The sequence below is a fragment of the Felis catus genome, chromosome D4 (assembly GCF_018350175.1).
Source record: "Felis catus isolate Fca126 chromosome D4, F.catus_Fca126_mat1.0, whole genome shotgun sequence".
In the NCBI taxonomy this organism is placed as follows: Eukaryota; Metazoa; Chordata; class Mammalia; order Carnivora; family Felidae; genus Felis; species Felis catus.
Genome location: NC_058380.1, coordinates 80,487,906 through 80,504,388, shown reverse-complemented (window position 1 = coordinate 80,504,388; position 16,483 = coordinate 80,487,906). Strand labels below are relative to the sequence as shown.

Here is a 16,483-nt window from a genome sequence, read left to right as displayed (position 1 = left end):
GAAGCAGTTGGCGTTGGATCCTCAGCAGGTGGCATTGATAAAGCTCGGGATGCAACGTTGTCACCTCCTCCGCACACACAGGTATTGTAGCAGGACTGTAACAGGGCCCTGGGCTCGATTGGAGAAACTCCGGGTGCCTCCCGCTTCCCAGGAGCTCTTAATCAGGCTGTGGCACCGAACAGATGGATAAACCGTTACAGTCCCCGATCTGCATTTATCTGCACCTCGTTGTTTAACACGTTCTTACTCCTTTTCCTCATATACGTTTTGAGCTCTTACTGAGTAGCAGGCACCGTGCTGTCCCGTTGGAGCCTCCCAACAGCCCATTTTATGGACACCGGTAACCAGAACTAGCATTTTGGGCGCACGTATATAGTGTGAGGCGCAATGTGAAGCATTTTGTGGACGTTACCTCTTGCAATCGTCACCACTTCCGTCCCCGTTTTAGAGATGAAGGAACCAATTCAGTTAGCGATCCACAATCCCTTTTCTGAAACTCTGGGGCCAGGTATGTTGGAATTCAGAATTTGGGGGGGCGCAGATAATATATCGTGTATTATGTAACGCCCATAATTGTGTATTATGCTGCACGACGTAATGAAATCCATCAATATTTCTGCAAAGAAACATGTAAACAGCATCACCAAGTGGGATAAAGATTATAGATAGCCTCATATCAGTTAGGATCTTGGTGCCAATTAAATGATAAAAAGGCCTTTGGTCCTCGGAGCTTTCTGGAATCGTGGATGAGGACCCGAGGACCTGCCCCATGTTCAACGTCCCCCAGCTCTGTGTGCATGAGGGCTGGCACCCAAATCCACCCTTCTCTGGGAGTGAAGACATCTCATCATTATGACAGGTGGGCACAGTCCCGATCTAGATCTGTTTGCTCCCAAGTGTGGGACTTGCCTTACACTGCTCGTCCTTTTGCGTTCTGTCTTCATCCCTCGGGAAGCTTTAGTCACCTCCCCAGCAAGGTCTTCCCTCACCGCCCAAATTAAAGTACTTTGCAACCTGTCGTTCCCCACCTGGCACCCAGCCCCTCTCCAACCATGACTTCATGCAGCAATCAAGACATATTTAAGTACCCACTGTGCACCGATTGATTGATTGTGGGTGTGGTGGGGAAAAGCCGGATGGGGCTGAGAATGGGAGAGCCTAGACTTTAAGGGACCAGGGCTGTCTTCCCCTCCGAGGATGGGGCCTGTGGTCAGTATGTCAACGGCAGCAGAGCCAGGGAAAGGATGGTTTCCCATAATCTGGGTCAGGAGGCAGCGAGGGTCCATGGGAACAGTTTCTAGCTACACCCTCGCCCACCCACATCCATGGCGGACCGGGATCAGTTGCAATACCTTCCCTCTCAGCGCCAGAGTGACCTTAGCCCCCTTCCCACCCGGCCGGCCCTGCCAACTCATTGAATTACTACTTTGCCATTGAGCTAGCTAATGGCACTCCTTCGCGCTAGCTAAATATTTATGAGCTTTTCCTCTCTGAAGGTGGCAGCCTTTCTTAGAAAAACATACCTCACTTTGTGTTTATTTAATCTACTTTTTCCTTTCTCCTTTTTTTTTTTTTTTTTTTGTCTCCCCAGGAGAAAATAATGAATGTCAAAGGAAAAGTGATTCTGTCAATGCTGGTTGTCTCGACTGTAATCGTTGTGTTTTGGGAATATATCAACAGGTAATTAATTGTGGAGTGTGACACCCACCTTGGACTTGAGTCTCCTCGTGTCAGCCACGTGACCAGGTTGGAATTAAAACTGAGATTAACAATGAAGAAGAGATACCACCCTTCCTGTATCCCTGAGCCCTGGACTATATTTAAAATCATTAGATCGACAAGTACCTTCTGGCTAATTAATCCCCTTCCTTCCTGTCACATTCCTAGTGTCTTGACTTTTGTACCTTTGCCGTTCTGGGTGGGTTATGTGCAGAAACAGCGAGGCCGTCCTAAGCCCAAATGTAACTTTCATTATTGGTATGACGAGCTTAAGAAATTTCAGACAGGAATGCCATGAGAAATCCACCCCACGTCTTCCAATTCTAAGATATTTTCAGAGTTGAAAGGCATAACTTAAGTTGTTGACTTTCGCTATACGATCCACTCTGAGTGGCTAGTGATTCATTTGTGCCTGGCTAACATGCTTGGGTGTCTTGTTTTGTTTTGTTTTGTTGTAACTCTGGAAGGCAAAATGAATGAAACACTTCTGAGTTTTCAAATGCATCAGTGGATTCCCCCCCCCCCCAAATATGCGTGCTTCTGTGCTTTTGGAAAATCCAGTGTCTCAGAGATTCCAGCTGGAGAGGCTCCTGACAGAAAGTAGTCTGTGCAAACAGCTACAAAAATGCATGATCCCTTTGACTTAGGAGGCACTTTATCCAAGAAGTCCACAGCACAACTCTGGGCGGGGGAGCTGTCCTGACACCACTAATATTTTCATGATGAAGTCCGTTAGTAGCCCCGAAGTTAAAGGTGACAGCCTGGATTAACAGTTAAATTCCTTCTGCTCTTAAAGCTTAAGCCTGCAGGACCATCTTGGCTACTAAAAAAGGGGTCTGTACCTTTAAGTACATCAGCAGAAGGAAGACTCCAGAGCGTGGGAGCTGTTACTCCCGGGAGTGCAGAGTAGATCTAACCCCTTCTGGAGCGTTATTCTGTTTCATTCTGAACAACTCATTTTAACAAAATCGAGACAAGCTAGGGTGTGGTCAAGTTCAAGGAGTCTACAAACCCCGTCTGTCTTTTGAATTGAGGAAACTGGACGTACTTAGTCCTGAGGCAAGGTAATTCAGAGTCAGGTGCAGGGACCCTGGGATCCCTTGGGTACTTGAGGGCAGAGGAAATATCTTGTCTGGAGTCTGGAGCTGGGCTGCCTGGAACTGGTTCTGTGACACCGTTCACCTCCTCTGTGGCCCTGGGCAAGTTACTCAGCAACTTTGTTCCTCAGTTTCCCTCTCTTTAAAAATGAGGGGATAATAATAGTACCTGCTTCATAGGTACCTCATTGGGAGGAGTCAGTAAGCTATTGTATATAAAACATTTAGGGCAATGCCTGGGAGTTGATAAGCACTTAGTGAATGCTAGCTGCCATCCTCTCCCTCCTCCTTCTCCTCCTCCTCTCCCTCCTCCTTCTTCTCCTCCTCTCCCTCCTCCTTCTTCTCCTCCTCCTCCTCCTCTCCCTCCTCCTTCTTCTCCTCCTCTCCCTCCTCCTTCTTCTCCTCCTTCTCCTCCTCCTCCTCTCCCTTCTTCTTCTTCTCCTTCTCCTCCTCTCCCTCCTCCTTCTTCTCCTCCTCCTCCTCTCCCTCCTCCTTCTTCTCCCCCTCCTCCTCTCCCTCCTCCTCCTCTCCCTCCTCCTTCTTCTCCTCCTCCTCCTCTCCCTCCTCCTTCTTCTCCTCCTCCTCCTCTCCCTCCTCCTTCTTCTCCTCCTCCTCCTCTCCCTCCTCCTTCTTCTCCTCCTCCTCCTCCTCCTCCTCTCCCTTCTTCTTCTCCTCCTCCTCCTCTCCCTCCTCCTTCTTCTCCTCCTTCTCCTCCTCCTCTCCCTTCTTCTTCTTCTCCTCCTCCTCTCCCTCCTCCTTCTTCTTCTCCTCCTCCTCCTCTCCCTCCTCCTTCTTCTCCTTCTCCTCCTCCTCCTCTCCCTTCTTCTTCTTCTCCTCCTCCTCCTCTCCCTCCTCCTTCTTCTTCTCCTCCTCCTCCTCTCCCTCCTCCTTCTTCTCCTTCTCCTCCTCCTCCTCTCCCTTCTTCTTCTTCTCCTCCTCCTCCTCTCCCTCCTCCTCCTTCTTCTCCTTCTCCTCCTCTCCCTCCTCCTTCTTCTCCTCCTCCTCCTCTCCCTCCCTCCTCCTTCTTCTCCTCCTCCTCCTCTCCCTCCTCCTTCTTCTCCCCCTCCTCCTCCTCTCCCTCCTCCTTCTCCTCCTCCTCCTCTCCCTTCTTCTTCTTCTCCTCCCCCTCCTCTCCCTCCTCCTTCTTCTCCCCCTCCTCCTCCTCTCCCTCCTCCTTCTTCTCCCCCTCCTCCTCCTCTCCCTCCTCCTTCTTCTCCTTCTTCTCCTCCTCTCCCTCCTCCTCCTCCTCCTCCTTATCCTTCTCCTCCTCTTTCTTCTCCTCCTCTTTCTTCTCCTCCTCCTCCTCCTCCTTTTCTTTCCCCTCCTCCTCCTCCTCCTCCTCCTCCTCCTCCTCCTCCTCCTCCTCTTCCTCCTCTTCCTCTTCCTCCTCCTCTGCTCCAGAGGGCAGAACAAGACAGGGGGTTTTGACAAGTAGAAGGAAGAGCTCTAGTGGTTGGAAGAATCCAACTGAAGAACAAACAGTCTTTCGAGTCCCTGCCCTGAGTTGATTGAGATCCTTGTGCTGATAACCTACAAGCTCTGAATGCTTGATTGTTTAAGCTTGGTGTTTGGAACCTCAGCCAGAGTCGTACTTCCATATTTTGGGTGGTTCACAAAATTAAAAGATGGGAGCCAAAGGCCCCAGTGTGCATTCTGGCACCGACCTCCCATAACGAGGGTGATTTTGCAGTGCTGGGCACTCTCCACACGGTAGCTGGAGCGGGTTCTGGCCGCTCTCCGGGGCCATGGTTTGGCACCCAGACTCCGGGCACGCAGTTTTCAACGTGAGGAATCTACTGAATGTCTGCAAGAGGCATAAAAGGCAGCAGATACTGTGGCATCTTGTGAATTGGCCATGTGATGGCCTGAGGTGAGCTGAGGGCACTAGCCTTAGACCGGTGGACAGCACCGAGCTAAAAAGGATTTCAAAATAACTAAATGGAGCCCATCAACCGATTAGGGATACAAGTGCAAGTCCTACCCTCAGGGGGTTATGATCTAGACGGAGCAAGAAGATAGGCATATAAATAACCAGCAGTAGAAGAGGAAGACTGTCAGGGTAGAGAAAAGGAACTGTCAGAGTTAAGGAGGCTAAGATTATGTTTGGCTTTGGAGGGGGATCTACTGTTTGCACTTAGGTACAACTGTTTCTTGAGCACCTACTATATGCCAGGCTAGGATCGTATCAAGAAAGGCACAGAGGAGATGGCATGTGAGCCCTGAAGGATGAATATGTTAATGCTGTGACCACTGAGATGTGGAAGGATTCTGGGAGAGGAGGGGACGAAGGACAGGTTAGTAAAGAGACGTGACGAGGTCGCAAAGCTGAATCTAGAAGCTAGTGCCCTGAGTGCCAGGATGGCCATCTGAGCAATGGGTGGCAGCAGACCCTCCCCCTCTTCCTCTCTGTTCCCCTCCCCCTTCCACTTCTTGTAGGACCTGGAGTCTGATCCCCCGGGTTCAAATACTGGCTCTACTCCTCACCAGCAGTATGACCTTGGGCAAATCGCTTAATACTTCTGTGCGTCAGCTTCCGCCTCTGTAGGATGAGAAGATTGGATTGTGAGGTTTCGATGAGCTGATCTATGTCAGTTGCTTAGAAGGGTACCTGGCTAAGGGTTAGCTCTGATGGATATTGTCAGAATCAGTATAGGAACAAGAAATTTTCGAGCGTGGTCCTTGAGTCTTGGGCTCAGAGGAGAAAGCATAGGTGGTGACAAAGCATGCATTTTATTCCTACAAGGAGATGCAGGACCACCACCCCCCCCCCCCCGCCGCCCCGCCATGAGGAGAAGGCAGGAGGAGGGGATAAGAGACTACAGAGTGTGAAACAACTGTGAGCCACTTTTTTTTTCAGGGTCGAGAAAACTGGGGCCAGGCAGGAATTGAGCCACGGCAGGTGCCTGAGCTCAAGTGTAGAACTCTTCCTACCAGGCTGTACCCCCGTTTATTCCCAGGGAGGAGAAGGGGGGCACAAGGCTTAGCTCTGGGGCACAGCTTCCGTGCACAGAGCAGTGGAGTGATGCCATATGACAAGTCCTGCCACTCTACCTCCCAAAATGCCTCTCAAGTCCTTCTCTCCATCTGGTTGGCCGCCTTGCTTTGTGCCTGGGCGGCAGCCGTCACTTCCGAACGGGTCACCCACATTCACTCCTCACCCCCGCCATCTCCTCTCCGGTGACCTTCTTCAGTTGCCTGCAAGACCCTGTCCCTCCCCTGCTCAAAACCCTTCCAGGGCAGAATCCCCAGTAGGCCCCAGCAAGGACTGGCTTCCGGCGATTTCTCTGCCACTTTCTTGCACATTTAAATGCCTCCTTTTTTTCCTCACCGTCTTTGTGTATCTTTTCACTCTTGTCTGGAACATTCTTCCCACATCCCCTTCACCTGGACTCCATTTATCCTTCAGATCTCAGCTCAAACATTCCCACCTCCTCCAGGAAGCCTTCCAGGTCTTCCTGTTAACTGCTTGGAGTACATATGCTTTTTTTTTTTTTTTTTTTCAATAGCTTGGAGTTTGAGGTCGTGTAGCCGTGTGATTGCCTGAATAGGGTCTGCCTTCCCTGCTAGCTTGAGTGTAGCACAAGGACACATGGACATAGGTCTTGTGTCTGTCTTAGCCAGTGCTGTGTGCCCAGTACTCGGCACGTAATTATGCTCAGCAAGTATCTGCTGAATGGCTAGAGATGGCTCAACGGAAGAGTCATGTATTCCCTGGCCCAGCCTCGTAGGTCCCTACAGACCAACTCACTGCCTCCACTAGCTTCAGAGATGGAACCCCTCCCTCAGTGAAGCCACCTCTAGCCAATGGAGAGGTGTCACCTTTTTCTTATTTTTTTTTTATGAAGATTTGAGATACTCCCGTAACCTCTTTCCCACCCCTTGCTCTGAACAACCCTGAAGGGACTGCCACTGAAAATACCCAGTCCCTCGATACCTTTGGCTGTACCTCAAAGAAAAGTAGAAACCTAGGAGTAGACAAAACCCAGGCTCTCAGCTCAGCCCGGGGCATCAATGGTAATGATTGCAAAATAGCTTTTCTCGGAATTAAAAGTAACATGATATGTTTTTATTTCTCATTTGCTTTCAGCCCCGAAGGCTCTTTCTTGTGGATATATCACTCAAAGTAAGTGCTTTGAATTCTAGAGATGTATGGGATGTCTCCCGTGTCCACCCTGGCACCCCCTACAGCCCGTTTTTAGCACCGCGGCAAGTAGGGGAGCTCCGGTCAAGGGCAGAGGGGAAGGGTGGTTTCCCAGGGATCTGGACCACATGCCTCCCATCCCCTAGGCAGGCCTTTATACAAGAACTGTGACTTGTATTTTGCCCTTGATTCTCATCATGGGTTTAAGTGGTGTCATTTGGAGAACATTCTGCCTTGCTGATGAAAAGAATCAGGATAGATATTTTTCATTATGCTGCGCAGTATGTGTTCTATAAAGACCCTTGCAAGAAATTCCTTTGAGACAAAGGGCCAGGAAAGAAGTTAAGGTCTCCTGATGAACTAGTATTTATTATTATTATTATTATTATTATTATTATTATTGCCAAAGGCAGTGAGAACTATGTAAGCCTTTTTTTTTTTTTTTTTTTTTTTTTGGGAGAGAGAGAGAGAGAGTATAAGTGAGGGGCAGGGAGAGAATCCCACAGTACGATGTGAGGGGCAGAGAGAGAATCCCAGGAGGGGCAAGGAGAAGAGAGAGAGAGAAAGAGAGAGAGATTGAAGGAGAAGTGGGGCTCACCTGAAGCGGGGCTCGAGCATACCCGATGCGGGACTCAAACTCACGAACCGTGAGATCATGACCTGAGTCGAAGTCAGATGCCTAACGACTGAGCCACTCAGAGCCCAAGCCTTCATTTCTCGATCTTTGGCTTGGCTGCCAGGAAGCTCAGAGCAAAGTCTTGTGCTTAACTGCTTATACTTTCGTCAGCCTTCATTTCTGATATAATTTATTCTCTGGTGTTAAATCCTGGCTTTTGTGCTTACATTCTGTGGGATCTTAGCAATTTGCCCAACCCCTCTTGGCCAAATTCTCAGCTATAAAATGAACATAAAGATGAAACCTTTACTCTCACGAGTAGTTGGGGGTGACCAGGCTCATATGAAAATACCTACACGAGTAATTAAATCTTTCTGTTCCCTTTTGTTTATTAAGTCTTCTGTTGTCTCCCTGCATATGGTGACCACTCCTTTTTAATAGTCAAGCATCTGAGACACCTCCTGAAAGTAGATGAGCTTTAAAACAGGTTTCTTTTTTTTTTTTTTTAATGTTTATTTATTTTGGGGTGGGGAGGGGCAGAGAGAGAGGGAGACACAGGATCCGAAGCAGGCTCCAGGCTCCGAGCTGTCAGCACAGAGCCTGTCGCGGGCCTCGAACTCACGAACCGCGAGACTATGACCTGAGCTTAACTGACTGAGCCACCCAGGTGCCCCTAAAACATGTTTCTTAATATTATTAAGCCTGTTCGTGGCTCTCTGTCTTATTTGTCCAACCACAGGCCACTGCACCCCTGCCTTCCCCCTCTTTCCCCTTCTCCAGAAAGTCCCCTCCCTGGAGAGACTCTCACAATGAGAGAGTCTGGAAATTTCCACGTGTGGGTGGTGAGGGTGGCTTCTGACTACAGTTTCCTGAGTTTCTGCTTCAGAGACCCTCAGATTTCCTGAGGCTGTCACTGCTGACCTTTGTAGCAACTTGAATTCTAGTTTAGCAAAAGAGATCATTCTTGGAAATATACACTGGTCTTTTTTTTTTTTTTTTTTTTAATTAAGATCACAACTTTTTACTGCAATTTTCAACTTTGATAAAGCTCTTTGATGGATGCTATTTCATTCATTTTTCAAAGCCACCTCCATGTTCGGTTTATTATCACTGTGATTGTCACCATCCTTATTATTATCACGTATCTGACTCTTCAGAGGAAAAAAACCGAGATTCGGTGAGGGAAAAGGTCCGTCACAGTGACACCACGAGTTAGTGGCAGACCCATGTCCCAGGCTTACGTATCAGTGTTCCCCGACTTGTTATTTCCTCTTGCCTCCTCTCTCCCTGCCGGGGCTCCCTGCATGAGCTGAGCACCAGGGGCTGCACCACGGAGGAGAGGTCCAGGCGCTATTGGGGTATCTTTCCCTCATTCAGCTAGAGCAGCTTGACTTCTTTTCTTCTTTTTTTTTTTTTAGTGTTTATTTTCATTCCAGTTAGTTAACAGACAGTGTTGTATTTGTTTCAGGTGTACAATATAGTGATTTAACACTTCCATTCATCACCCGGTAGAGAATAGCTTCACTCCTGTTTTATGAACTGAAGTTCTGTTTTCTGAACTGAAAGAAAGAGAGAGAGAGAGAAACCAACAAACAGACAAACAAAAGAGAGAAAAGAAGAAAGAGAGAGGGAGAAAGAAAGAAAAAGAAAGAACAAAAGAAAGAAAGAAAGAAAGAAAGAAAGAAAGAAAGAAAGAAAGAAGGAAGGAAGGAAATTTAAGTAATTTTCTGCCATGAAGAGTTTGGAAACCCCACCCCACCCCCACCCTGCCTCCACCCAGTCTGGGACTGCCTCATCTTCTAAAAATGTTTGTCATCTCTTTCATTTCTTAGAAACCCAGAGGTGGGTGATAGCAGCACGCAGAAGGGCTGGTGGTTTCCAAGCTGGTTTAACAATAGGTAAGGTGATGGATGGGGTGACCCTCTGTGTTTGTCCACCCACCTGACGCTTACAGAGTCAAAACAAAACGGTCTCATGGTCATGACCTTCACGGTCACTCGTCTTTTTGGCCTGTTGAAGTCATCCAAGGAATCTATTCCCTGGTTGGGACGAGTACATTGAAGCTTGGGGGTTATGGTCACGTTTGCCCATTTAATTCGGGGGTGAGTGGGGCTTGGGCTGAAGTTTCGGCTGCGGGAAAGACGATCACAGGAGGACTGTTCCAGCAAGTTCCCTTGCCCCCTGAAATAACCTGAAGGTTCTAGGTCACTAAATTGCTAACTGCGCTGACTCGGAAGAAAAATAGAAAAGGGGAGACCTGAGCCTGTTCACCAACAGTGTGTGTTTACGAATAAACGTTTCGTATCGTGAAGCTTTCTCCAGACATTTTTTCACTGCACATGTTCTCCGCCTCGGAGCGCGTTTTCACGAGCCATTCGCGGGCTGTCCCGACGCCATAGATCCGCCTCTGTCTCACTCTGCTTGCTTTCCCTTTGTACGTAGGACCCACAGTTACCCAGAAGAGGAAGCCGTAGACAAGGGAGATGAACAAAGAAAGGAAAACAGCGAAGAACTTCAGCTGTCAGACTGGTTTAATCCACAGTAAGAAAAGAAGCGTCTCGCCACGTGCCCTAAATCCATTAGCCCCCGTCGGAGGTGGCGGGGACTGTGTAGGCAACAGTGCCGTTGAGAGCACTCCTGATTGGGGATACAGAGTCTTAGCATCTGTCAGACGTTCACCATAGATGAGATGAGAATCCCAGAGTCTGGATGTTTTGACTCAGATGCTTGAGCAGAGGCACAGTGATTCTGACAGCAGTTGTCAAAAGGAGGCAGCTGAATCACAAAATCCTGAGGCTGGAAGGGGTCTCACTGACCACGAGGTGTTGTGGAAAACGACAACATGTAGGGTCGGAACAGGAAAATCCTCTCTGAGATTCAGCTAACTCATCTGAAAACATGGCAATGATGAGGAAAGCTCTCATGGGGCCGTGTATGCATCATTAGGCGATCATACGACAAAGGTTTATCAAACACCTATGATCTGCCAGCTGGCATTTTTCAAACTACCAGGCACTACCCATTAATATGTTCAGGAAACTAGCTTCATGGGACAAAATGGGCTTTTTAAAAAGAAAAATTGAAACCAAGTAGAAAATCAGAGGGCATCACATGAAGTGGGAGGATAAACACGGTTTGGTTGAATTACTGTTTCTGTATATATGTGTATGTGCATGCATTTTGTTGCGATGTAAAACGCATTTCTCACCGGGAGTCGTGGTCAAAAATGCTGTACTAGATGTCGTGTGAGGCACAGGAGATAGGAGGAATCAATCCATATGGTTATGTTCAAGAAGTTCCTGGTCTTGTAGGGGCAAGAGATGTGCAAGTAGTATTTGCCAAAACCGGGAAGGAGGCGTGGTTGATCGGACTTAGAAGAATGCGTCTGGGGAGTACGGAGGCGGGAGCTTTCCAGGATCATCAGATGACCTTGAAGCCTGAGAGACTTGTGGGGGGTGGTGCCATTGACCAGGATAGAGACCGGAGAAAGGCAGCCAGGTCTAGGAGTCGGAGTAGGGGATGAGCTCTACGAGGGATGTATGTGGGTTCAGGTACTTGTGGGGCGTTGGGACAGAAATTCACAGAGTGCCTGTCTTAGTCTGTTCGGGCTGTTATAACAAAACACCACAGACTGGATGGCTTATAAACAACAGAAATGTATTTCTCAGAGTTCTGGAGGCTGGGAAGTCCAAGATCAAAGCACCAGCAGCTCTGGTGACTGGTGAGAGCCCACTTCCTGGGTCACAGACATCCATCTTCTCTGTCCTCACACAGTGGAAGGGGCAGGGAGCTCTCTGAGACCTCTTTCATAAGGGCACTAATCCCATTAGTGAGGGCTCCACCCCCATGAACGAAGCACCTCCCAAAGGCCCCACCTCCAAATACCATCACACCCGGGATTGGGTTTCAATGTAGGAATTCTGGAGGGCGGGCACAGATGGTCAGTCTATAGCGGTGCCCTTGAGCTCCTTGGAAGATGTGTGGTAGAGATGTGGGGTGAAGAGCCATCAGAGTGAGGGGGTCACCCAGGCAGGGGACTAGAACCACATCCTGATGTCAGCACTTAAGGGGCCAGTGAAGGAAGAGGAGTCTGAAAGGGGGCAGGAGGAGCTATAGAGGAGGAGGACAGGGAGAGAATAGCAACTATTCTGGTAAGAGGGGAGTGAGCTCTGGAAAGACTGAGTATGTTCTGGAAAGCTCTCTTTTTGTTTGGGGGGAGGAGGGTCACACTAGTGTGGAAGGATGGGAATTTTGCCCTCCCCCCACAACCCCCCACCCATGTGTCATTCAATGAGCTAGGCACCAGGGTGGCCGTCCGTGAGATGCTAAACCATTCCTGGAAACACAAGAACATGGAGGCATTGTTGCTTTGATGAGCCCCTTAATGTGTGTGTGTTTGGGGCAGGGGGACAGGGAGACCTCCACCAAAAGGTGGGCTAGATGAGCAAGAGGTAGTCGCCAGGCTCCTTTCTCAGGAGGCTGGTACACTTTAACCGTGGCATTTGTGCTCTGGGAGCGGGACTTGGGAGGCGGGGTGAGGGCTGAGACAAAGAGGAGAGCCCGATCGTGGCCACCAGCTGTCGCTCCCCACTCTCCCCCGTGCATGGCTCAGCCAAAGACTATTGGTTTGAAGAGGCTCCAAATTTAAGCCTTCCCAGGGCACCAAAGTATATTTCTTAGATGAGTGAACGATTAGATACACAATTGAATGAACAAATAAATATATCCATATAAATGTATCCTCTCAGGTAGACGACCTACAATACATTACCATGTATCGTGCACACGTTTCCACATCAAGCTCTCTTAGCTTCTGTGACAACACATCCTCTGACTTTCCCTCCTCCTTCTCTATTCTCCCTTCTTGGTCTCCTCCATAAGGGCCTCTCCCTCGTCATATAGTAGAGTTTCTGGAGACGACATCCAGTATTCTCGTCTCTTTTCTTTATACACCATCTTCCACTGTGCTCTCATCCATTTCCATGGCCGTAGACACCGGGGCGTGTGACTCTCCACATTCCGATCTTCAGCCCGAAGATTTCCTGAGCCCTGACTTGGATCTAACTGCCCGCCTGACATCTCTGTACACGTCTCCCGTGACCCAAATGGGTTTCCGCGTTCTACCCCACCCTTGTCCTCATTTCCCACCTCAAGCCAGAGTCCGGAATACCTCTCTGGTTCATCCTTTTCCTCCACCCACCCCACAGTCTAATTGATTAATGTGTTCTGTTAATCCTACCTCCAAAGTCCTTCCCACATCGGCTCCTTCTCTGCATTCCACAGCCCCACCCTCCTTCCATCGGCTCTTTGCCGGCTCATCCCCTGGCATGCCGATGCCTATCGAGAGTTCAGTAAAGAACACGCTGAACACATCTTTTTTGACCTGGTTCATGTTGATAGAAGTTTAACGCTTTCTCTACCCGACGCTTGGGGCCCATCCTGTACCCGTTAATAAGTACGGAAGATTCAAAAGCTAGCAGTGACCTCGGTAGGTGTGTGTTTTGGTGACAGAGGCCGTTTTATTCCGTGGAAGCCTTTGCCCTATAGTGGAGTCACACAGGCTGACGCGGTGGGTGTCGTGCGTGGAAGAAAGGCGTTTGGGCAGCTCGGAGTCTGTCCTGGCACCTTTCCTTCTTTCTAGAGCCCCATCTTTGTGACTTTGGACGCTTCTGGCACTTGATGGTAGCAAGGACTAGCTCTCACGCGTGGGTGGCCTGCCCTGTGTCACTTCGTTTGCGGGAGGCAGTGGGTGATGTTGCTGACTGAGCCTCCTTGAGACAGAGGCTCATCCCAGCTGATCTGGTGCTCAGCCTCGCTCCTCCCCTGCCCCCCCCCCCCCGCCTGCATTTTCAGGCTGTCATCTGGCTCCTTAGGGTCAATGACATGTGGGGACTGCCAGTGAGACTTAATAATTAACAGCTGGGAAATAGAACATTTTAATTTTGAAGTAAACATTAATTTTTAATATCGCTACCTTTTTTTTTTTTTTTTCCCCACTGGAAGGAATCTTCCCGGCCAAGCAAACCAAAGTGGGTACTGCTTTTCTGACTCGGTCTTTCTAGAAGATGTGGACTGAGCGGTGGGGCTGTTGCATAGCAGGCTGGCCACCGGTTGGGACTGTGAGATTCTCCAGGGGTCGGACGGGGCCTCCTTTCTCCCGTCACGCTCCGCAGCCAGTCTGGTGTGCACGACAGCGACTTAGTAGCCGTGCGGTGAGGCCTTGAGTGCCCTGGTCTGGCCTTTCCATAAATCAAATGGCTGAAGGTGCAGCTCCCTTCTGTTCGCCTCCCCCTGCTTTCTTTATTTGTAAAATGTGGGTGAGGATAGCATCCACTTTATAAGGTGAATGTGAGGGTTAAGTGAGAGAGTGAAAGTCTGGTACTGAGCCCCCGTGCACCATGAATATTAAATAAGTACATCTGGTCCGCTGCTGCTTTCCTTCTCTCCCCTTCCTTTTTTTTTTTTATTAAAAAAAAATTTAATGTTTATTTTTATAAAAAATTTATTTTTGAGAGAGAGAGAGAGACAGAGTGAGAAAAGCAGGGGAGGGGCAGAGAGAGAGGGAGACACAGAATCCGAAGCAGGCTCCAGGCTCCGAGCTGTCAGCACAGAGCCTGACGCGGGGCTTGAACCCACAAACCGTGAGATCATGACCTGAGCCGAAGTCGGTCGCTTAACCGACTGAGCCACCCCGGCACCCTGTTTTTTGTTTTTTGTTTTTTAATAGTATTACCCGCTTACAACGTGTCCAGCTCATACACAGCTGTAAGACTTAGCTAGCGGGCTGGGTCAGAACTGCTTAAGTATCCTCAACGGGCTAAAACTAAGGACGACGATGAATGAGGCAGTGATACAGGGAAGAATTTAAGTTCAGAAACGTTGGTTATAGATGTGTAAGTCATGCGTGTGTGTGTGTGTGTGTGTGTGTGTGTGTGTGTGTGTGTGTGGTGTTTTGTGGTTTGAAATCCTGCCATTCAACAAAGCGGTGGCGGGGGGGGGTTATATGACTAAAAACATAACAAAACAGAAGCTCGCTCTTTCTCACTGCACACTGGTAAGAATGCCAGAGTCGCTAAGTTCAGTGAAACCTTAGCTTAAAGTTAAAACATGACATATGTGGGTTTTACCCCCAGCTTTGTCGGCACAGGGAGTAAGTGTCCATAGAAGCCGCAATGTAGGGCTTCATAGCTCAGAGCATGGACTCCAGAGTGGGACCACCTGGGTTCCAAAACCGGCTTTGCCCCTTACTAGCTGTGTGACTTTGGACAAGTTAATTAACCTCTCTGTGCCACTCATGGATAAAATGGGGATCGGCATAGCACCTCTGGAGGGTGACGCCCTTAGCACGACGGTGCCTGGTCTCACAGGAAGTGCTCAGCGGATCTTAGTTGCCATCAGCGGCAGCCAGCTGTGTGACCTTGGGCCCGCCTTGGTTTTCTTACCTGCACAATGGACATATGTGGCAGGACCGTTGCAAGCACTAAACGAGAAAGTGTAGGTGAAGGTGCTTTCATTTCACGATTGAAGGAAACCAAGAGCAGCTGTTCTCTGTGCAGCCAGCACACGTGGGGTGCGAGGGCCGAGCTGAGACTGCAGACAGATGGGGGAGGGCCGGGACAGCAGCCTCGGAGCGCCCCCCTCCCACCTCTGGGGGCGACTCAGCTGTGCAGCAGGAGGGAGGAGGCCGGAAGCAGGGCACGGGCTCCAGAAGGGAGGGATTATCATCTCAAGAATTAGAGCCAAGAGCTTGGTGACAGATGGACAGGAGTGTGAGTTTCCCGAGGCTCTTTTCCACTCCGGGGCCGGGGCTGGGGCCAGATGGGGGTCGACCCAGCCTTGCCCAACCTCACTGTGGAAACCCCAGCTTTGCTGAGGCGATAGGAGCAGTTTTGTGCAAACCCTCCCCCCACTGATGTTGCAGGACTGGGGCGGGCGGGGTGGGGGGAGTTCTCATCGCTCCATCGATTTGCTGACATCTCCCCAACGGCCTCGCCAGGGCCACATGCGTGCTGCCAGCAGGGACCCAGCAGGGACCAGCAGGACTTTGCCCCAGTCACTGGCCATCTCCCCTCGGTGGATGAAGTAGAAGCAAATGCCTCACGGGGACGGGCGGGAAGGGCCGTTCGCACTGGGGATCGAGTCTCATGACTGTGTTGCAGTCTCTGCCTCCCAGCAGGGGAAATGCAGCCACTTCCTGAGCAAATGGGGGTCAGAGCTGAGTCTGTGTCACCCCCCCCCCCCCGCTGAGCCCCAGCGGCTACTCAGCCTTTCCGCGTGTCTACCCTCTGCAGTCGGTCAGTTTGCTGATGCTCTTGTGTTGCTTCCTGTGTTTTTTTATTGGCTTTGCCAAGTCCCTTGCAAGCATTCTGAGTGCAGAAAACATGCCTCTCCTTCCCCCCCCACCCCCACCCAGCTCTCCTACCAAAGAGGCAATGTGGTCTGAGCAGAGGGTCTGTGCTGGAGCCCCATGTTCTCGCCTTGGCCTTGGGGGCCCTCTGTTGAATCCCTTCTATTCGGGGTGACTCTGACTCCTTGTTTGTAAAACGAATGATAACACCGGAATCCCCTTCAATCTGGGGCCCTTTCTGGCCTATCACCAAGTTTTTACCCAGAAATCCCTTTCCGGCAAAAGGCAGATTAGACTAGATGGCTCTCTTTTGGCTCCAGTGTCACTCTGCCGTTCTCCCGAGTCAAGAATTAGGACCTCCTTCGGTGCAGGTGGCACCCACAGGGATAAATGACACCCAAAGATGCCACAGGCAGTTTACAAAGGGCCCGGGAGATAGCAGAAGGGATCCAGAAGGAAGAAGAGGGCTAGGAAAGCAGCAAAAGAGGACAGAGGGAATGAGAGATACCCGTAAGATCCCCCCATAAGGGCCCCAAGACAGCCCTCAAAGGCACCTGAGAGCC

General features: G+C 49.9%; 1 protein-coding gene across 6 annotated transcripts in view; it reads left to right on the top strand.

Annotated features, from left to right (window-relative positions):
- GGTA1 (alpha-1,3-galactosyltransferase) overlaps positions 1–16,483 on the top strand; it is a 58,393-nt gene that overhangs the window by 34,647 nt on the left and 7,263 nt on the right. For 3 of the 6 annotated variants that reach the window (XM_045042452.1, XM_045042453.1, XM_045042454.1), the window contains 4 exons: positions 1,592–1,680; positions 6,904–6,939; positions 9,406–9,471; positions 10,016–10,114. In XM_045042452.1, the coding sequence (XP_044898387.1) occupies positions 1,601–1,680; positions 6,904–6,939; positions 9,406–9,471; positions 10,016–10,114 (281 nt within the window). In that variant the 5' untranslated portion in view covers positions 1,592–1,600. 6 annotated transcript variants of the gene reach the window in all.